This window comes from Tursiops truncatus, chromosome 13 (assembly GCF_011762595.2).
Source record: "Tursiops truncatus isolate mTurTru1 chromosome 13, mTurTru1.mat.Y, whole genome shotgun sequence".
NCBI lineage: Eukaryota > Metazoa > Chordata > Mammalia > Artiodactyla > Delphinidae > Tursiops > Tursiops truncatus.
Genome location: NC_047046.1, coordinates 62,343,298 through 62,366,394, shown reverse-complemented (window position 1 = coordinate 62,366,394; position 23,097 = coordinate 62,343,298). Strand labels below are relative to the sequence as shown.

Sequence of the window (23,097 nt, the reverse complement as noted above, 5' to 3'; positions counted from 1 at the left end):
AAAAGAAACAAGGTATGTGAAAATATTCTTGTAACTATAAAGGGATTATAATTATTTTTTAAAATATTCTCTCCAAGTAGATATTATTTTTCTCTAGTCAACATCTCTTATTTGCCAATTCTGCTTCTAGAATTGGTCTTAAACTACTCTGGGATACAGTCTGAATAACAGACTCTGAGAGTAGATTATATTTTCAATTAGACATTATTTAGCTTCCTATTTACTGCGCAACATTAAGGTAAAGATTTTCCTCCCAACTTAAAGTTTAATTTTAACATGTTAAAATCCAAACATGTTATTTCTGGAATATTCTTTGAGTCCTGCAGATTTTACAGTTCTCTGCCAAACCCCTGCTTAAACACATTTAATAATTTGGCTTTAAACTCAGAGTCTCCATTTTAAATATTGTCAGTGGTAGCCCTGACCTATGTTCCTTCTGTTCAGGCAGATTCTTTCACGGTACAAGTAGCAAGGATTGAGGACTTGACCAGGAAAGCCTTCAGCTTCATCTTCCAGGGCTGGAACCAAACAAGAGGACTTTCCCTGAAGTGCTCAGTATAATATCTTCATCTGTACTCAGTGGCTCATGAAAATGCATTCAGAATGTACTCTCTAGATCTCTTACCATGGCAGGTTGGAGGCTGCTAAGACAAACACGAGATCCTCGGAGCGGGCCAGCCCATCCATCTGCACCAGTAACTCAGTCTTCATCCGCAGGCTTCCTTCGTGCTCTCCCCTAGAGAAAGACGAGAAGGTGAGATGCTCCCAAGAGGCAGAGTCTTTGCTTTCATGACCAGAGTGACACTCATAGCAAGGACTCAGTGACGGCAGACCGGGTTCCCTTCTGACAACTAACCCCTTCCCTGCCGCATTCTCAGGAGCTACTCATCCCAGGGTTGGAGAAAAGAAGCAATTGGTACTACTTTCAAACAGTAACAGAAAAGAAGTAAATGAATATAATGATGATATTGAAAAGAAAAACAAAGGTTGACAACGAACCAGAAAATAACTGAAGGGGAGACAGTGGCACTAGTAGATTAAAAAAGGCAGCCCCACTGTGTCGACCTGCCGTATCATTTACCCTTTTAAAAAATGGCTTCATTGAGAATAATCCTTTTCATTTATATAGCAGGCATGAAAGTACTTTACACACACTATTTCTTTTAGTATAATGTATGGACATAAACTGTCCAAGAAGAGATGAACCACACACAATATTTCATTCTCTTCTAATAAGAGACAAGATAATGACACGGAAACTAGGCTTTCCTTGCACAGCAGAATAGAGGCAGTTTTCTGTGCAAATTCATCCTCTGATTTTCCCACCACCCTCACTGCTGAGACCCTCCAGCCAAGAAAGAGGTCACTACACCATAGGACGTGCACAATCAAAACTGGCTCAAAGTCCTGACCAGCTCCAGCAGGCTCTCATGTAGATCAAGTTAAAAGGAAAAAAAAGTGCCTTTCTAGCACAACACAACATTCAGTTTCTCATCTCTGCCTGCATATGGTGGCAGCCCAAATTAGGCTTATGGGTTTTTTAAGAACTGTGCCCCTTTCTATCTAAGAGGAAATATAAATATCGTTATATATTTATCTAGCATTTACACATAATTACTATTCTTTTAACATAACATGACCCCCAAAGTCTTCAGACCACCTGCCCTTATTCCTTTATCCTTTGAAGACTCTCGTTTTAGTGTTTAACTTCCAGACAAGGAAACTGACACACTCAAGGCTGGTAGATGAAGTTTCCAAAGTAGCTCAATCAAAGCTGTGGAGGGCCCTGGGGATGGAGATGGGCAGAGTGCATGTAAGGGCGAGTGTCACTGCAGTAAGGCAGGCCAGGAGCACAGGGCATTGCAGAGGAAGTGACCACTAGGGCGGCCTGGTGGGCTCCCAGCCAGGCCCCCAGGCAGCTGCCTGTTCCCGCCAGGCCCCCTTTGGAGAGGCAGATCACCTAGCCTGGGGCTGACTAGCACCCATGAAGCCATAGAAACAGTTGCATTTCAATCAACGACATGAATCCCATGCATCTTGGATGCATCTTGATGGTTGTTTTTCTCTGCTGGGAAAATGGTTTTTAATAAGTAAAATTTCATAAATTATATTCTAGTTATACTTCCAACAAGATAATTGTTTACTTTTTATTAATATTAGTTCTGCCTTGATGATAGACCATTAGAAGCCATCAATAAATGCAGCTGTGTTGAGTTTTCCCTGAGAGCTGTTTTTTCAAGCCAGGGATACCAAGTTTAGTAAAAAGTTTCAAAGAAAAACACCTCTGATGAAGACAGAAAGGTGTTCTTAAAACACACACACACACACACACACACACACACACACACACAACCTCATTACAGTCTGAGATGTGTTCTGCCTGCTGCAGACATTAGTGGACACTTAATCTTTAGAGATAACATATGTGACATATTTAAAATCGGTCCGGCTGAGCCACAGTCTGGTGTCACAGAGAAGTGGCGGCTTCCCTGGCCTCACACGCCTTGTCCAGGGCTGCCTCTCAGGGCTTAGCCCTTGGTAGCCCCGTTCCCCCCAGGCAGCCCCTCTGGCTCCAGGAGAGGTGTTCACGGGGGGCTATTTGGAGCCAGCAGGATGGTTATGGCAGCCTGGGATCAGGGGCTGGGTGATCTTCAGGCCTGAAATCCACTCTGTGGGGAAAGGGCAAGGGAGAATTACACTTCCTCTGGTTATAAAAACTATTTAAATCAGCTATTCAGTTAACATGATCTAATTTAAAGACCTTTCCGTGTGTCTGCAGAAAATCTGTGGGCTTATTAATAGGCTCATTCTGCTGGTAAATGTCGATGGGCTTCCGACCGTCAAACACACTTACGAGAGGGGAGAAGTGATGACAAAAAAAACCCTGTCTGTTACCCAGGAGCCGTGCCTCTCTGACTCATCACTGACTCCAGCTCGTCCAGGAAGATGGTGGAGGGGGCGTGATAGCGGGCAAGTTCAAATAACACCTGGGTAGGAGAAAAGCAACCACTTGTTAATTCATATACTTAAAGTTCTCAGATGCTCCCAGAGATTAAAAGCTTAGGATAGCTGTAATATTAAGCATTTATGCTTCACTTTGTTATTTCACAATAACTTTATAATCATTACAGTTACTTCTCCCTAGCACTACCCCATGGTCCAATTATTTCCATTTACCACTTGGTAAAATTACAGCCAGAGAGAGTAAGTGGTTAGCTCAAGGTTATTAATCATAGGATTTCCCTGGTGGCGCAGTGCTTAAGAATCCACCTGCCAACGCAGGGGGACACAGGTTCGATCCCTGGTCCGGGAAGATCCCACATGCCGTGGAGCAACTAAGCCCGTTCGCCACAGCTACTGAGCCTGCGCTCTTAAGCCCACGAGCCACAACTACTGAGCCCACGTGCCACAACTACTGAAGCCCATGCGCCTAGAGCCCGTGCTCCACCACAAGCAAAGCTACCGCAATGAGAAGCCCATGCACTGCAATGAAAAGTAGCCCCCGCTCGCCACAGCTAGAGAAAGCCCACGTGCAGCAACGAAGACCCAACACAGCCAAAACTAAATAAAAAAAAATAAATTTATTTTTTTTAAGTTACTAATCATAAATGGGAGAGCTTAAGATAAAACTCAGTTCCTGAACTTTGTTAGTTAGTTTGTTAGCTAATTTGTTAGTTAACCCTTGAGACCCCCCTGCCAATAACATGTTCCATATGGACACAAAAGCCTTGGAATACGTAAAATCAGTTAATAATTTTTTTTCCCTTACCACTTAGAGACAATAAGGTTATTCTCGGAAGGAAGAACTGCAGAGAAAGGGTAGAGTTCCGGTCATGGGCAACAAAGCCAAAGAATTTTGCCCTTTCTGCTCACCAAATTACTCCACGGGGTCCCCAACACTGCTGTTTGGTAGGCTCAGGTACTTGAAGGCAATTCCCAATTGAATAAAATGTTCCATTCCATAATAAAATATTATAGACTGAATAAGAACAGGAAAGCAACCAGCAAAAGAACAGCCATAAAAACAAAATCGAGAGCTCTAAAGGGAGATGTGGTGGCGATGAAAAGAGTATAAAAAACTATACCTTTTTTTAAAAAACCCTGAAACTAATCTCTTGAGCACCATATACAATTCTTCCCTGGTTGATCAGAGAAAGCATTAGAGACTTAGAAAAGAATAGATGTTCTTTAATAGGCATAGGAGATTTACTCTCTGTGTCACTTAGCACTAGCAAAGCATCACAGAATAAATAAGAGGGGAAGGGCTCAGAAAAGGCCAGATTGTGGTTTTCATAGTAGTAGCAGGTCGTCCCTTACAGGCCTCCCTGTCACTGAATGGGAAACTCCTCACCTTCACTGCTGCTTGTGTGTGTGTGGTCCCTTCCCTCCATGCTCATGTGCAAGTGTTTTCCTTTCACAGAATCCTATTTCTGGCTCAGCCCAGTGAGCTTAAGAGAACAGTGTCAATGCCGGGACACTCATCACAAATGTTTTTTAGACACAACAGAGACCAACTCATTAGCAGCAGGTAATTTGTCTTCCTGTCACAAAAAGAAAAGCTCAAATATACCTGGTATTAAGGATGATTACAACAGCAGCAATCCACCCAATGAAAAATGGCATATTAGAACACTTTTACACGTTTTTAAGGAGCTCCCCAAAGTGCAGAGAGACCAACAGCCTCGATAAGACCAAACATCCTGCTGGAAGGAGAACCACGTCTGGAGCCTATGTCTCCACATGGACCACACCACTACCCTTCCACTGCCAGAGAATATATAGAATATATAGAACCCTGGGTAAGTGCTTGGGAAGCACTAGTCTAAAATTTTCAGAAGTTCTTGGAGGAAGTTAAATCACACAACTGGGGGAGGGTGGAATGTTGAAAGATGTGAGCAGCAACAGGTGTGTCCATTTGCTAAAGAGACCACTCAGCTACTCAATAGCATCCACTCCTAAGAGACATGAACATTAGGAGGGGAGGGAGAAACGTAACCAAGGGCTCCCTATAAATAACTCTTTAACTGGAATAGAAAGAGAAGCAAATGGTAGGAAAGTGTCTCTGATTTAGGGGAAGGCCTTGAAGGGCTTTCTTTATCTGAAAGCTTCACTGTAAGAATCTTGACAGCATGACCAAGGTTTTCCAGGTGAGGCTCTTTCCAGGAGCTCAGAAAATAAGAGTAATTTCTGAAAGGACAGAAGATAAGATCCTTCCAGATTAGCATTAGCAGAGTTATCTGGTTTCCTTTTTTTTTAAATTAATTAATTACTTTATTTATTTATTTATTTACTTATTTTTGGCTGTTTTGGGTCTTCGTTGCTGCATGCGGGCTTTCTCTGGTTGTGGCGAGCGGGGGCTACTCTTCGTTGTGGTGCAAGGGCTTCTCCCTGCGGTGACTTCTCTTGTTGCAGAGCACGGGCTCTAGACTCGCGGGCTTCAGTAGTTGCAGCACGCAGGCTCAGCAGTTGTGGATCATGAGCTCTAGAGCACAGGCTCAGTAGTTGTGGCTCACGGGCTTAGTTGCTCTGCAGCATATGGGATCTTCCCGGACCAGGGCTCAAACCCGTGTCCCCTGCATGGGCAGGCGGATTCTTAACCACTGCGCCACCAGGGAAGTCCTGTTTTCCTTTTGAATTATTTTTTAATATCCAAAAAATGTATTTCATAGAAAATAAGAAATATGAATATCTTCTAAACCTATAGAAAGATGCTCAAATTCATTCAGAATGAAAGAAATGCATGTTTGAGCACTTAAATATTACTTTCACTATCAGACTGGCAAAGATTTTTAAATTTGGGTACTACATGGTGTTGGCCAGGGTGTGAGGAAGCAAACACACACACCACTGATGGGCATGTAAGCTGGTGCAACCCTGTCGGCAGGGAATTTGGCAATCAGTGGTTTTCTTTCCTTCTGACCCAGCAACTCTACTTCTAAGAAATTGTCCTACACTACACTATATGCAAAGACACGTGTATAGAAAGACTCTTCACTGTAGCTTTCTTCATAATAGCAAGAGACTGGAAACAACCTAAATGTGTATTAAGAAAAGATTGGTTAAACACGTTTTGGTACAACCATGCAATGAAGTGTCATGCAGACATATTAAAAACATGTTCTGTCTATCTATAATAGTGTGGAACAATATCCAAGTTACATTGTTAAGTGTGAAAAAATCCACAAGGTACAGAAGAGTATGTGTGCTATGTTCCTACTTGTATCTTAAAGGGAGGGAGATCGAGATACAGTTGTTGATGTTAATGTAGATATAAATAAATGTTCTGGAAAGCAATTGTAGTAGTTTCCTCCAGGGAGAAGGCTCAGGGGTCTTTTTTACTATTTTTTTCAGAAAGACTACTTTTTTTTCTTTGGCTGCATTGGCTCTTCATTACTGCACCTGGGCCTTCTGGCTTTCTGGCTTTCTCTAGTTGCAGCGAGTGGGGGCTACTCTTCCAGGGGCTCCTCTTCGTTGCCATGCATGGGCTTCTAATTGCGGTGGCTTCTCTTGTTGCAGAGCACGGGCTCTAGGTGCGCGGGCTTCAGTAGTTGTGGCACACAGGCTCAGCAGTCGTGGCTCGCAGGCTCCAGAGCACAGGCTCAGTAGTTGTGGTGCATGGGCTTAGTGGCTCTGTGGCATGTGGGATCTTTCCGGGCCAGGGATTGAACCTGTGTCCCCTGCATTGGCAGGTGGATTCTTAACCACTGCGCCACCAGGGAAGTCCCTGAAAGGCTACTTTTTAAATGTATGGTAAAGGAAGGGGAAAAAATTGGGGGCGGAATCATTTCCTAACTCTTAGAAGTCTAGCAAAACAATACTGAAGCAGAGGAAAACTTGAGTTAAATAAAATGCTCACACAGAATGGAGCATTCTAGTTAAATGACTTTTCTGGCTATTCAACATTAAACAAGAAAGTCCATTTAGTTTAAATCTTTGTTAGGAATATTCATTAGGGCTTCCCTGGTGGCACAGTGGTTGAGAGTCCGCCTGCTGATACAGGGGACACGGGTTCGTGCCCCGGTCCGGGAAGATCCCACATTCCGCGGAGTGGCTGGGCCCGTGAGCCGTGGCCACTGGGCCTGCGTGTCCAGAGCCTGTGCTCCGCAGCGGGAGAGGCCACAGCAGTGAGAGGCCCGCATACCGCAAAAACAAAACAAACAAAAAAAAAACCCAGAATATTCATTAAACATCTGAATTTCTTCTTTGCCTGGGTGAGTCTTGTCCAGGGAATCTTCCTCCGAGCACCTTGCAGTGTTTTGTGCTCATAGTTCAAAACACCACTTTTCATAACAGGAGATGAATCTAAACTGATTCTGGGGGCACCTTGTAAGTTTTGTTGTTCCTCATCACGCAGAAATGGAATGTTAAAGAGAAAAGTCTTCAGGCTGATAAGAATTCTAGTTTGTTGGATTTAAGCTAATGGAAATCTAGCTAACTAGAATCACATGGAACCCATAAATTTAGAAGCAGCTAAAATTAAACCCTGTCTGGCACTGAGTTAGACTCAAGATGAAGAACAATGAAATAGAAGATGTCAACATAGATTTCCATGAATTACAATCTGGTAGGGGTGATAAGAATTTATAAAAACTTACACATTTGAAGTAACTTGAGAACAATCACAAAGTAATAAGTAATAGGTTATTTTAGGTAAATCAATCCTTTAAAAATATTTTATTATCACTTCCAAATAAGCCACAATATTTCGAAAATAAGTCTATCCAAAGTAATGTAATTTAAGCATAATATTTTAGAGTAATTTCTTTTCAGGAAATATATCATATTTATCCACTTTGTATTGATTACTTATCAGTCATCCTACAGAGTGCAATAGTTTAACAGGATTTCTAAGCAGGACCTACCTTACACTGAGGCATAAATCAAAAAACAAGTGTTCTCATAAGGTGACTGGAAGATATAGTAAAATTTTATAATATAAAATATACCATATACTATGAATGAGATATTGTAAAGATGGAAACAATCTCTGAAGGGAAGAAAAAAATCCCTACAGGCTATGGGCTCTGCAAAGGAAAGTTGCTCAGAGGACCTGAAAGAATAATTAAGTTTTAAGTTTCTTGATTCTTCCTTAGAGTATCTAGTATAGGGACTAGCATACCATAGTAGCCTCTCAATAAATGTTAACTAAATATACTGCACATGCTTAATAATAAATGCTTCTTGAATGAAGAAATAATAGACCACTTCAGAGACAATTTTTTCCAGCTTCTATTCCCAAGTCGCATGAATTGCAAAAGGGCTGTTGGTCAAATTCCCAAAGGAAGGGAGATCATGTTTGATGATAGGGGCATGACTGATAGCCACACATAGTAGTCAATCTACCTCCCAGGTTTTTGGTAATTAAGATCCAGGATAAATTTGAACATACAAATCACTTAAAACAAATAAGATATAACCTCATTTTGTACCACGGTATTTTGCCAGAACTTATTCTAAAAAACCAAAATCAAGAATCCCTACCCGAACAAGCTTTTCTGAATCCCCTCTCCATTTGCTTACGATGGTAGATGCAGAAATATTAAAGAAGGTTGTTTTGCATTCCGTAGCCACAGCTTTGGCCAGCAAAGTCTTTCCTGTACCTAGAATCACATGTGGGTAAAATATATGAGCGGCCCTCGAGCTCCATTCCTCTGCCTGCAGACAGAAGGCAGTCACACAAGCAAAACAGGAGGTGGTTACTCAGCAAGCACTGCCCCAGCCCTGAATTAAGGACAGACGGGGCAACTCGTCCTCTGCACACACGCTTTATACCAAGGCCAAAACAGAAAGCCCTTTACCTGGAGGTCCGTAGAGCAGCAGTCCTTTCCAGGGGGAAAGGATTCCTGTAAACAGCTGTGGGTACTATGGGAGCAAGGAACAAGGATGAGGTTTAGTATCGGTACGTCAGCCTGCGCGCCCTGAGCTCAGGCAAGCTAGGGGAGCTAGGGTGAAACACATGCAACTCTGCGTCAAGCCCTCCTTTTTTTTTTTTTTTTTCCGGTACGCGGGCCTCTCACTGTTGCGGCCTCTTCCGTTGCGGAGCACAGGCTCCAGACGCGCAGGCTCAGCGGCCATGGCTCACGGGCCCAGCCGCTCCGCGGCATGTGGGATCTTCCCGGACCAGGGCACGAACCCGTGTCCCCTGCATTGGCAGGCGGACTCTCAACCACTGTGCCACCAGGGAAGCCCAGGCCTTCCTTTTTTTAAGGCTGGCTTTTTCCTTCCCTCTCTCTCTCTCTCCCTCCCCCCCCCCTCCCTCTCTCTCTCTCTCTCTCTCTATATATATATATATACATATACATATATATATCTTACTTATCCCAATTTTACCTTCACACTTGATAGGATGCATGGCTTAATTTTTGTCACTTTTTAAAAGAGCAGTTATTTTAAGGAGAAGAAAGGCATATGTAGGTACTTTTCTCTCCGTTTCAATAGTCATTTCTCACATGCATAACATCATTTCCCCCAGAGTTCGACATATATGCAGAGCATCTGGCAATCTTTTGAATGTTGTGAAGCAGGTATGCTCTTTAAGATACATACTAGAACCAACATACAAAAGTGTATGTGAATAAAGCTCAAAGCTATGGTGAAGCCTGATTTGGAAGTTGCAAACATTCAGTGCAGAATACATTATGAGACACTGACTCCAAACAGGACATGCGTGGACTTTCAGTGAGTCTCTCCCATTAGTTCAAACTCAAGCCATCTGGAGTTGATAGAGAACCAAGGAGAAGGAAAAATAATAGTAAAATTATAACTAGCTATTAGTTTCTTGCTGATGCTAATGTCAAAATGTTGACATCATGTGGAACTTCTAATACCATGGAGATAACAGATAACCAGAGTCTGATTGGGCAGTTCTATTCTTTCGTACAAGAAGTCTTGTACAATAGAGCCACTCAGAGGAAATAGGGAATAAATACATTTCTACTAATTCTGAACACCAGTATATTTCTTACCCCCATGTCTGAACACAGGAAGGAAGAAAGGGAAGACAGTCCAAATTTACTGATTTTGTCCCATTCAAAAAGAAGCATCCAAAAATCAGGGGCTGCAAGGGCGCAGTGGTAAGAATAAATAGGTTATTCAATAAAGTAAATCTGTAATCCTAACTGCAGGAGATTACAAAAAATGGCCACAAATTATTTGCAGCTCCTTCCACCAAGAGGGAGAGGATATCTGTCTATCGCTTGAATCTGGATTTTGCCTTGTGAATTTGGCCAGTGGGACATTAGCAAATAGAAGAAGAGACTTGAAAATAGAGACGAGCAAATATACGGAATATGAGAAGAGACACGGGAAAGGCTCACGGATTGGGTCCTGCCCTTTCTTGCTTCTGTCTGGGAACTCTCTGCACCGTGTGAGCAAGACTTGGGCTCTCCTGCCAGAGGACGAGAGGCAGAGAGAGGCCTCAGCTGCCTGGTGATCCCAGCTTTCACAGCTTTTCCAGCTTTTCCAGCCACCCCAGATGCCCCAGACGTGTGAGTGAGCCCAACCAACATCACGTGGAAAAGAGCCAAGCTGGCCCAGCTAAGCCCAGCCCAAAGAGCCCACCCACAGAATTGCAAACAAATAAATGATTGTCATTCTAAGGCACTAAGTGTTGGGGTGGTCTGCTATACAGCAAAAGCCATGTGGTACACTGACCTTCTCATCACCACTGTTGTAAACCAAACATGAAGAGTCTTGTTTTCCTATTTTTCTTCCTATTTAGTGAGCCACTCTGCACAAAACTTTGTCAGGAATAAGCTGAGCACAGCCCTATGGCTCTATTGGCCAGTGCCCTGGAAGGGGCTGTCTAGTCTTTACAACCAGCTGAAAGCAAAGCCCCCAATGATGGGGGTGTTGGGGGCAGGGGGAAGATCTATGCAAACAAAGTCAGATGCTCTCTCTTATGGCAGGTATTTCTACTCTAAATATTTTTAGGGAGGCAGGCTGATTTGAACCTATAGTAACTGACAAATCATATATGCTATAGAGTCTTAGATCTTAAATTACCTCTTAGAGCAGACACCTGCCTTCACCCAATATGTAACATGATTTCAAATTGCCTAGAATGGACTGAGCCTTGGTGCTCCAGTGTTGACAAAATATTGTGACACAGGCAAAAAGTTAATTTGTGGACAGAAAAGCACCCTGTCATTCTCTTCCTGATGGGTATATGACATATAGCTTGTCCAATGGATAATGAACAGAAATATCTCCCAAGAGGCTTCCTTCCCATCCTTACCCTTATAGGATACACAACAGCTTCTTTGACTAACTGCTTGGCTGCATCGAGTCCAATAATGTCATTCCACTTTATGTTTGGATTATGGAGATAAATGTCCTGCAATGCACATTTGATCATTTTGTTAAAACTAATGTTCTCCTCCACAGCTGTAATAAACATTGGAGCAGCAGAATACCTGACTTACAATAGGACATAAAGTGCCTGTGATAAACACTTTTCATATTAGATACATGTGTATATATACACATTGTAATCTGAGGCTAGTTCACCAAAGGGATGTCATGAAAATATTCAGTGATATTCCCTGAAGAAGACATTGCTGATATAATATGGTACTTTTAGGGTAAAAAAAAAAAAATCTTCTAATGAGGGACTATACCTGTCTTCGGTCAATAGCAAACCATGCTGATTTACAACCGTAATCAAAGAAGCTACAGAATATGCCTACAAATTACATTAGCTTTTACTCTGAAACATAGTTCCTAGCCGTTGCCTGCCCTCTCTCTTACTCCTTGATCTCGAAAACACTTTCGTAATTTGCTGCCTAAAAGAGATAACGCTCCTCTGAAACCAATTTCTCTTTTTCCCTAGTGATCGCTCCCTACTTCCATCAGGAGCAATTGCTTCTACAAAATCCAAGGAAGCCAACAACCAAGCGAAAGTCTTCCCCTCACATAGCAGAGCCCTGCAGCAACCACTGAGGGTAATCAATTAAGGTAGCTTTTACTGATACTAATTTACAGTTTCCAAACTTCAATTTCGCTAGATGATCAGAACAGTCACTCAGGGGCCTTTCTCAGTAGGAGCTGTTTTGGGCAAGCTGAATGTCTAGAGTGTTACGGACAAAAACAAAACAAAACAAAACAAAAAACCCACCTCTTTTCCAAAGTCATTCTGAGTGACTACAGAACAATCTGGAAACTACTTTTATATTTATTTAATTTTTAAATAAATAATACATGCACATGGTTCAAAAATATACAAACATATTTTAAAAATTCTGGTGAGATGTTATACCTCTACTTCTGTCCCCCATCCTCCCAGTTCCCTTCACCAGAAGTGACAAATTTTATTAGAGAAACTATTTATGCAGGTGATTTTCATGGTGTATGATGTATGTATGACCCATTCCTGGGTGAGCTGACAAAGGTCTCAGTCTTCCAAAATCTTGGGAGAACCACCCTGTCTTTAAAGGACCACCCACTCATTCTTATTACCACACTTTCTTAGGAAAAGCTTGGCGCACAGTGGGGATTCAACTACCCTGGAGTTCAAGGCATCCATAGATAATAGCAGTATTCCTTGCCTTCTTCTAGAGTTGACATTGAATTCCACGTGGTACTGTTTAAGTTCCCAGTAGGAAGTCCCTCCTTATATCAATCAAAAGTTCTCAAGACTCAGCAGGACTGCCTCAGGAGGTGGTGAGCTTCCATCCCTGTCAGCATTCAAGCAGGGTCTGCACGACTGCCTCCCACTGTACTGTGGGAAGGGTTCCAAATGGAATCCTTTCAGGCCACTTCTACTCTACTTTATTATCACTAGTCCTGGTATCCTTTTGCAAAAACACTAACAAGACTATTGATTTGGGGGTATAAAAATATTTTTCTCTGCTCTCTTATGCATCCTAATTACCACAGCCTGGCTCAATCCCTCATCCTCTCACTGGCAATAACTTCAGAGCTGGTCTTCCTATCTCCATGTCTTTGATAGCCTTCCACACTGTCATTAGAACAAGCTGTCTAAAAGTACATTTGATTGCCCCATTCTCCTGATGGACGACTTTCGAAGATTCTCAGTCTCCCACAGACTGACTCCAGCCCTGGGTCCTGTTCGCAGCACCCTTACATGCAGGAACCCTGGCCTCTCTCTCCAGCCCATCTCCCACCATTCCTTGCGTCCCAGGTGGCTCCTGAGAAGCACTGCACAAGCGCTACAATTTCACAGGTCTGCACCTCTGCCCAGAACGCCTCCCCCCACCCTCTTCTACTCTTTTTTCACGTGGCTGTTTCCTGTGTATCTTCTTCCCTAACACTTTCCCCACTCCTTGGCGCAACAATACCCATCCGTTATGCTCCCAAAGTGCACCTTGCCCGTGGGACGAGAAACCCTTATGGGCAAGGACTGTGTTGAGTCGTTCACCTTTGTGTTTCCAGCCACCAGCACATGCCTGACACATCAGAGGCGTGCAGGGGACAAATGCTGGGCTGAAAGGAGACCTGGCAGACCTTAATGACCTCAGAGCAGATGTAAAGTTCTTGCATCATTTTAAACATCTCTCTGAGCCTGTCTAGGTTTCAGTCTTTCATTAAATACAAGATCACTGGAAATTAGAAAAACCTCCTATAACTCAGGAATCTATTCTATTCCCAAGGAACTTGCCCAAAGTCACACAGCTAGAAAGAGGAGGATCTAGCAATCAAATCCAGGTCAACCTATTCCACAGCCTGTGTCGTTAACCATTAGACTTCACTGTCTTTAGGTCCTGGAGGCCACTCTTGAAAAATCAGTAGTTTGGATGGTAAGATCCTTCCTACTGATCTGTTTCTTCATGAAAATTTCCAATTAGGAAATCAGACTCCCAACATCTCTATTTCTAGGCTTCGACTGTTTAAACAAGACGCAGACGTGCTCTTTCCTTCTCTCAGAGGCTTTCTTTCCTTAAGTCTTGGCTCGGCTCTACACCCTTTCACCTGTCCCTTCCACTCTAAGTCTTTTTCTCTTTGGGTTTTCTTGGCCTCTATAGTGAGATGGTGGGCTTTTTATATTGTAATTTTACGATTCTATAATTTATTCATCATGCATTATTGTGCCTCTAAACAATATGAGTGCCTTTGCAAGTGGGGGCACTTTATAAATAAATGATTATATTTATTGTTATTAATAAAAGAAGCAGCCCACAATGCTCCAGGAGCCCCAATCCGCCTCCGTAAATTTGTGAATTGAATATCAGATCTTACCCGGCTCACCACGGCTGCCAATTCTCGCATCTCACTGTTCATGCCAATAAATGCACTCAGAGGTTTCAACAATCGTTCCTGACAATAGGAATAGAAAGCCTAATGTTACAATATTACTTCATCACTTGGGAAGAAAAACAGGGCACGGATCTCCAGGACACAAATGGTGGCAGGTTGCTATGAACTTTGACTTGATCTCAAGGTTTCTCTGGACTCAAAATTATATTCCCAAAGTTCATCTGGATTTTGGCAGTTTGTAAGATGAATGTCCCATCTTAGCCACTTACTGAAGGGTCTGGGTTGCAGTCGAAGCTATTCAAGCCAAGTTTGCTGGTTGCTCCTTTTATGGCATCTGTGAGCAGCCCTCGGAAGTCAATGATTTGGCCCTGAAAGGGAGTAACAGTTATTGAAACGGCTATTAAAACATGAGGGGAGACTAACCTTAATAGCTCAGTTTCATTAAATTAAGACACATTTATGTGCCTTGGTATGTAGTGCAAACTGAAAGCCTCAAAAAGAAACTGCACTAATAATGAACAAGATGATTTCATCACGTTGGGGCACTCTAGGAAAAAGAAACAAGTTATAAAGAAATTCTTCAGAATGGAGTTGGTTTGGATAAAATTCCCAAGCATTTGTCAGTTCCTGACACACCATCTGCTTCCTACATGTCTACTTCCCCTGTATTGTCTCATCCTTTTTAAACATTCCATGCAGGAAGACTTCACTGGCACAAGAATATTGATAGCTCCTAGTTATGGACTACACTGTACATTTACCACTCAGGAGACTGCCTGGCACAAAACAGGTGTGCAAGGTACTTGTGAGGATTATTTCCAATCCTTCTAACACTTCTGCTAGTCGGGAATGGCATCCTAGTTTCACAGATGTGGAGGTAAGGCCAGAGAAGTTAAATGATCTGCCCAGGGCCACACAGCTAACAAGTTACTTAAGACCAGGATTCAAACCCAGATATCTGTCTCCCCTACCCATACTCCTTCTGTCTCCCCTAGAGGCAGAATGAAAAAGCAAGGATGCCTGTAAAAAATAAAAGACAGTAACAGGAGCCAACATTTACTGAGTGCTTATTATGTGCTGGGTGTAAGACTAAGGCACTCCCTTCATTATGACCTTGGAAGTGGGCACTATGATTATTTCCATTTCACAGATGAGAGAAATGAGCCTTGGAGAGATTAAACAACTTGCCCAAGATTCACAGCCAGGAAGGTCTGACCTGGGCTTTGAACCTAGGCAGGCTGACTCCAAAGCTAGTGCCTTTGGAAACAGCACATCTACAAAATTTGCACGGGGGCCTGGGAATCATGAAGCTAGGGGCTCTGAGATGGTGATGAAAGACCCATTTTGGAGATAGGCCCCTGACCATATGCCCTCATTCAGCTTATGAAATGCTAGGGAGAAAACCGTCCACAGTTTACCCTGAGGACATTTCTGCTGCAAAGAGAATTTATAGCCAGATTCTTTCAAAGGTTAAGTGCTGGGTTAAATAGCCCCTTCCTTGACCTGATCAGAAACATCCATTCACATTAACATGAGATGTTCATGAGAGCAGCATTGCTGGGCACACAAGTGACCAAAAACGTGACATAGGTAGTGACGGTGAGCAGGGAAGTATTTCTCCATGGGCAGCAGTGATTCGAATGTGTCACCTCCAGGAATCACCCATATAATCGAGGGCCTAAAAGGAGCCAGTTCTGGCCCATGAAGCGGCTCCCCTTGATTTCAGGGAGATAGATGCTCCCAGTTCCCCTCCAGACACACACACCCAGAGTTTGGTCTGCCTGAGAAGAACTGGCCAGAGGTAAGTCAGCAGTCCCGTACGATCGAAGAAAGAAAGATGACTCAATGATATTCAACCCTGAAAAGTTATAATCAAGAGAAACACGTTGGTGTCGATGCTGCTTTTTATTTCCACGTGACCCACTTTTACCTACCTTTGGCCTACAACTACCCAATATGGGTCCTTTCTGTTTGAGAGACTGTTATTTACGAATCAGGACGTGAGGTTCATTAGGAAAGGGATAAATATCTATTGAGGACAAGATCAGCCTTATATCAACTGAGGTTTCCTGGTTCACATGAAATTACATTCAAGCCTGGAGCCACATCTCCAAGGAGAAAGGAACACTGCTAGTCAACTCCTACTGACAGGGCAGAAAAGAATGAGTGCGAGGCCACAACTCCTGAGGTATCGCAGAGCACTTTGTTACTGTCATCACAGAATTTTTAAGCTGAAAGGAACCTTAGAAGCCATCTCTTCCAAACCCAGCAATTTACAAATGGGAAACTGAGCCCCTTGGAGATGGGGCCGTTCATTCAAGTCCATCCACCCAGGAGGGGGATCCAGACCAGCACCTCAGGGTCTCATCCGCAGCCAGTCCCTTGCCAATTCACCCCACAGCCAACCTTTGATCATCACATATTACTTTTCCTCTTTGACAAATATAACACTTAGAATTTTTCATTTTCCAAAAGAAAAGGGAATTCCTCCATTTAGTGTTCCGTTCATGAGTCCCACTTACTTTTGGTGGGTGGATGTTTTCTTCTCCACTGCCTTTGTTGATTCCAGATATACTTAAGCCAAAGTCAGCACTCTCCTTATGAGTGTGATTGACAAGCTCCTGGAGAAAGAGGAAGACAGTGAGAAGTCAGCTGCGGAAAGCAACTTCGAGATGCTGGCTGCAGCTGCCCGTCCCGTCGTCCCACACCATTCTGCAAACGGGGACTCCCACGTGTGATTCAACCTCTTCTGTGCAGACCCAACAAGATGAATAAACTCTGCCTGTGCCAGGAAGGAGGAGCTGTCCCAGGAAGCCATGGGCTCTGAGAGCACAAGCAGTGGAGGAAATGGTTGGGCCTCCACCCATGCCCACTCACTGGCCTGTCTTTTCTCCTCGGACCAGAGGTATTTGTGGGCAGGGGCGGCTGAGTTTGGAGATGCAACATAGTCGACAGTTAGCCAGCCTCCTGTGGGATTCATCCTGCCCCCCTTCACCTCCCCTCCCCCTGAGCCAGTTTGCAATGGCCAGGACTACACAACCTCCTTGCAGGTGAGAGATGCCTTTTGACCAACTGAGTTTTGTGATGATGCCTTTCTATCCCACCAGACCGCTTTGACATGCATTCTTTCATTCCTCTTCACCATTTCCATTAGTTCTCTTTCCTTTGCAACCTGGTATGTTTTGTCCTAAACCAGAAGGTTCTTGGCAAGGATTTCACCCGCCTGCTGGGCTCTCTCCTCTTGCTACCCATCTCTTTCCCCAGAAAGTCCAGTGTGGAGGTCTGGGGTGGTGACCCACCATGTGCGCCTTGGAGAAACCCAGCAGGAGACTGTGAGGCCCAGCCACACCCAAGACTACACTGGCCTACACTTCGGACCCCAGGGACACGCTTCAGGACAGGTAGAGCTGGCACCTACGGTTTCCTCAAGCGGGAGGATTGTGCTTCGTGAGGACCAGGCCCTCCTGCTCTGACTGGGCCTAGGACTCACCCCTCAAGGCCTGTCACCCAGGACTCAGACCAACGGAAAGCTTGTGGGGAGGAAGGAGTCCTCCTTCCAAGTGAAGAAACGTTAGGAAGCCCGGGGATCTGCCCGTCCTTTTAACCCAGTGTGCTGGAAGAAAATCTACAATTTAACAAAATCAAATTGTGCTCAATAAACAAATAAATGTGACTTTTTTCTTGGGGCTGTTTCTCAGCCACCTGCAATTTTACCAACGTCAAGTAAAGCCGGCCCGACCTCTTTAGGATGCTCCCTGTGGAGGGGCTTGGCGCCCCCTGGCTTCCCCACCATGGTTTTGGACCGTGGCCTCTGCTGGCTGATCTTGGGAAGATTTTGACAACTGTCGCTCGTCACTCTAGAGGAGGGAACAAAGACCATGGTGGAAGTCCTTTTAACTGAATTTGAGGCAGCTAAACACCTTGCATAGTGCATTTAAAGAGAGTTCTGGAAAGATCTGCAGATGCAAGTCTGTCTGCACCGTCCTCCCACTCTGCCCAGCCCGGCCCTGTCCCTCTTCAGTCTATCCAGGTTCCTCCAAGACTGGGCTAGAGGGTCCACTTCCTCCTGGAGGTCCCTGACACCCTCTCTTCATTTCCCCTTCACACCACGTGGCTTCTACAGATAGCTTTCTATCCCTAAGAACACACTGCTCTACAAGCATTCCTCCGATGTTTCTTCCCACCTTCCTTTAACAACAGTACTCAGACCAGGGGAAGGGTGCGGGGCAGGAAGGGGTCCTCCTGCTGAAATTAAGAAACATTAGGAAGTCCTGGGCATCTGTCCGTCATCTCAATCCATCGTGCTGGGTGCACCCTGCCTACTGCCTTTCAAGCCACGCACAGCCAGCATCAAAAGTGGCTTGTGGAAGGGAGGCAAAGTTCCCTCATCTCTGCTGTCACAGATCATTCACACTTGCAGAACAAATTTTCACCAAATATTGTTCACTTGAGGCAAAATGAACTGATGGGGCTGGAAGTCCCAGTGGTAGCTAACTCTGGTGGAGACGGGGAGCCTTGCCTGCAAGGAGGCCCGCCCCGGGGGTGGGACTTGTGGTGGTTCAAATAGTATGCATGCATTTGACTGTGTTTATGTCATACATCAATTCAAAGGTAAAATAAACCTGTCACTATGTCCGCATAAGTAGACATGGAATATTTTCAGGTAGGCGACGATATCCAGAGAGAGGCAGGGTGTGCTCGCGGGGCAGAACATGAGCTCCCCCACGGAAAGTTGTTTGGTTCTCGTCCCTCACGTGAGGAGCGTTTACAGGACGTTCGCTATAAGTATTTCTCCCCATGTTCTAAGTGGTCTCACAGAGCTGCTATTTCAACCTCATTTTTTTGTAGGAAAGAAAAAGTTGCTGGTGTCTAATATAAACGCGTAGGTATTTGGCCAGCAAGATCACCCACGCCAATACCACACCAGTGTCCGCTCGTGGTGATCCCAGTGTTGGGCCCTCTGGGGTGAGTGTCATAAGACGTGGACAACTGGCGGTTTCTCAGGGCATTTGTCTTTCATCTGTAACCAAGGAACAAGAATGTCTGTCCCTTAGGCATTTTGCTGGCACAAAAATCAACCATCTATGAAATGAGTGCCAAGCATTGTACAAGTACAAACCCTATGAGTAGCATTGGTTTAAATGAAGTAAGGAGACATATATATATATACACATACACACATATACATGTATATACGTGATACATATATATAAAACGTGCCTAAACATCCTTGTGAGGCTGGCGAAGAACCGGGAGCCATTTTCCCACTTTGATTTCCCATTGGAGGTTAACTGATTCACAGATTTGCTTTGACATGACCAAAGACATGTGCACTAATGTACAAGCAATGCAATTCATTTCCAATCAGCTCTAAGGATTGTAAAATTCTTCTGGATATGAAACCAAATTCACCCTGCTTTAACTTTAGTCACCAGTCCTTGGTGTGCCCTATGGAATTCTGCAAAGAAGGCCTAATCTCTCTTTAGAAAGTGAAGACTGCCACCGTGTTGTTCTAGGTGCCCACCCCCACCCCAAGTCTTCTGTTCTTCAAGCTAAACACCTCCAGTTGCTCCAAGCACTCCTAAGGTTACCTGGCTCCCAGGGTCGTCCTCATCCTGGTCATCTTCCCTTTGTCCACTGTCATCTGACTGGAATAGAGCCACTTCCTACTTTTTGGACGCTGTGTTTCTATTGATGAGGCCCGAGACCACATTAGCAATCACAGCGTACTGTCGACTCACACTGCATCTTCTGTCACTCAGATTTCTAGGTCTCAGATTTTGTAATAATGGAGCTATTTGTTGTGAATCTTTGATTAGATCTTAAACATTATTTCATTACAGTTCATCTTGCTATTTTGGACCCGTCTCCTAATTTGTCCAGATCTTTTGGCATCCTAATTCTGTCATTCGTCACACAAGGTAAACTTTCCTCCTTTGGGTCATCTGCAAATCTGTAAAGTCGGAGCTTGCTCTCTGGTGTGAGATGCAGGAATTAGGAAAAAGCACTTTCATTTGTTAATAACCAGTCTCATGACACAACCTCTCACTTCAATAACTATTTTAAGTAGAAAATTATACACAAACACCATGCATCACTTTTCTAGTTATACTTCCTGACGCCAACCATTTGCCATCCAACCTCGATGGTTGCCATGTACAAACAGCTACCCAGAGAGGGGCTGAAGAAGCCCCCAGCTGTCCGATGCCACCATGCTCCAGCCCTAAAGGGAGGCAAAGGGCTCCAGGGACATTCACTCACAGAACGCTCTGCCAGGTAAGGAATGCTGAGGAAGTTCCAGACATGAATGTGTGGCTGAAAAGCTATCAGAATCCAAATGCGCTCCAAAGCTGCCTCTTAAAATGCTGCTGTTTCTGTTCCCAAGTAGTTATCATTTATTACCAGAGTCTGACTAGCTTTATGGAAACCATAAATAAAAGAAGAACACTTTGGTCAAAACAGTAAACCTGTTCCTAAAGAATCGCACAAAGCAAAGGGAGCCTCAGGCTGAGTATCACAGTGAGTATCATCAGGAAGCAGGCTCGGGCTCCAGGGCTCTTCTACAAGCGATGTCAAACACCTTCGCTCATAAAAGGTGAGGTGTCTCAGTCCCTTCCTTCTTAGGCTGCAGACAAGGGACTGGAGTCACAGAGCAGAGAGCCTAGTGGGATTCGCGGAATTCACAACACTTCTTGATGGCCTAATGAGTTGCTTATTATGATCACAATCTAAGTTTACTCCTTTCAATTGCATTCTAAGATTTTAAAAAATGTTGTTCACTGCCTGAGTGGTTGTGTGGCCCCTGCCGGAAGCCCACTTCCACCTTCCCCTGAGGTCTGGGCTTTATTGTAATACCACAGGCCTTGATGCCCCAAAGCTGTGCCGTCCGGGGCATTTCTGAACAGGCTCCGACGACAGGGGTGTGGTCTGGAGTGAAGAGAGGAATGGGATGGACACTGAGGCAAGACTGGGGGCCTGTGTCAACCCAGGATGGTCAAGAGACAGAGGGGCTCTAATCAGATACCCCAAGTGCCAGATCAGACTTGGATTTGAGAAGCTGGAGAAAGAAATATAAGGGGAGCATGAGAAAAGGAGAGGAAAAGATAGATCTGATTCCCTTCAGACAGTCAGGACATGTGATCTGGAGTGCACAAAGAAATGACAGGTACAACATGAAAAGGGAAAATTATATTTCTTGGGTGCTTACTATGTGGCAGGAACTCACTATGTGTCAGGCTCCTGCTCCAAGCTTGTAAGTGGCAGAGCTGGGAGCTGAACATGGGTCTTTTAATCTCTGAGGTCCATACTTTTCATACCACCCAGCCTAGAAAGACAGAGCATCAGTGGACACAATTCTTTGTAGTAAAACCAGAGAACCAACAGACATTGGTCCATGTCCTGAACATCTGTAACATGAGGGGAACCCGTGGCTGGGTCCACCAAGGTCACAGGACCAGTCTGGTATTGCTGGTAGGCAGACATGGAGCTGCACTAGAGAATCTTCTGGAAACAGATCCCACAAACTCCTAGAGTTGAGTTGGTCAAGATGAATTACTATTTACTTTACCTTCTGGTCTTCCCTCCACTTCTTTGTGGTAAATTATTTTCTGCTGTGGCAAAACAAATATTGGGAGGAAAAGGAAAGATTTAATTTTTAAGAGAAAGCGATTTTTCAGGTATGTTTTTCCTTTTACATTGTTCTTAAAATTTGTGCTACATCCATAAACTCTAAGCTATTGTCATCCAGAGAGGAGTGGAATTACCTACCGGCGAAGAGAAAGAAGCCCATGCTTCCCAAGCATTTCCACACAAGGACCCCAAAGACCTCAGATATTAAACATGTTCGAGAACACAGACTCAGTGGCACCTCCAATGTGGGCTAGCTTTATAGTTACCATTTTATTAAGTTTTCATGAACTTGACACCATTTTGCTGTGGTCCCTGGGACACCAGGATGACTGCATGAGCCTGGCAGGGAACACTTACCAGTCTATTCTGCCTGTTTACCTTAAAAAAAAAGACATTGTGTCCAATATCCCAGGAGAGTGTGGTTCCAAGCTAGAACTAGCATTCTAGATATCAGATCATGTCAATAACAGTCCTGGCGGCCCAGTGGTTAGGAGTCAGTGCATTTTCTGCCAAAACCCAGATCCAACAACCAGCCAAGGATGTGGAGCTTTGAACCCTGCATTGGAAGGGAGCTCAGATAAAACACCACCCTCTCAGAACACCTCCAGCTCTGAGATTCAGTGCTGGCTAATTTTAATTGATATTCCTCTTGGTTTCCTGGTCCCCACATGAAATGTTAAAGTCTGTGGCTTAACAAGTGCCTTGTAAACAGGACAATGATCTCCCTTGGTTTATAATTACTTTCCCCACTTACAGACTTCTAAGTCAATGTCACTACAAAACACAGGACCCTAACTTTAGATCTTTCCTCCAGCCAGCCTCCTTGACTGTTAACCTATACTGGGTCTTTGCATTATATTGATCATTATCTGGATTGATGGCTTCCAAAAGCATTTCATTATCTATACATGAGCTATTAGCCTCACCAATACTCATTTTCATGTTATTTTCAAGATGGATAATAGGTCTTCCCAACAAGAAAAAAGTCTTCTGTCACTTATTGTCTTCCAACAGCTCTTTTCATCTCTAAAGAAACGAAAGTAATGCTGATCTTCTAAAAAGTACCTGTGACACACTGGGGTTTTGCTTTCACTGCCCTAAATCATACAGTCCTCAAACAAATGCCAAAGTGACAAAAGGGACATCAATGTCCAGATGTCATGTTTAAATTGTCTGCACTGGATCTAAGAGAGGCTACACAATCCTTCTGGTCTATTCCTTCAGTGTAGGGTGGGGGACATCATCTATCTGGAA

At 44.0% G+C, this 23,097-nt stretch overlaps 1 protein-coding gene across 7 annotated transcripts in view; it reads right to left on the bottom strand.

Moving 5' to 3' along the window:
- Positions 1-23,097, bottom strand: part of KATNAL2 (katanin catalytic subunit A1 like 2) — a 100,514-nt gene that overhangs the window by 27,065 nt on the left and 50,352 nt on the right. For 2 of the 7 annotated variants that reach the window (XM_019937005.3, XM_033837719.2), the window contains 10 exons: positions 21,782-21,824; positions 17,954-18,071; positions 16,737-16,835; positions 14,484-14,582; positions 14,197-14,274; positions 11,237-11,335; positions 8,799-8,862; positions 8,482-8,600; positions 2,896-2,987; positions 626-736 (listed from right to left, as the gene is read on the bottom strand). In XM_019937005.3, coding sequence (XP_019792564.1) covers positions 626-736; positions 2,896-2,987; positions 8,482-8,600; positions 8,799-8,862; positions 11,237-11,335; positions 14,197-14,274; positions 14,484-14,582; positions 16,737-16,835; positions 17,954-18,071; positions 21,782-21,824 — 922 coding nt within the window. The remainder of the gene's footprint in view (positions 1-625; positions 737-2,895; positions 2,988-8,481; positions 8,601-8,798; positions 8,863-11,236; positions 11,336-14,196; positions 14,275-14,483; positions 14,583-16,736; positions 16,836-17,953; positions 18,072-21,781; positions 21,825-23,097) is intronic. The other 5 variants (XM_073790695.1, XM_033837717.2, XM_073790696.1 and 2 more) reach the window with 5 other exon arrangements.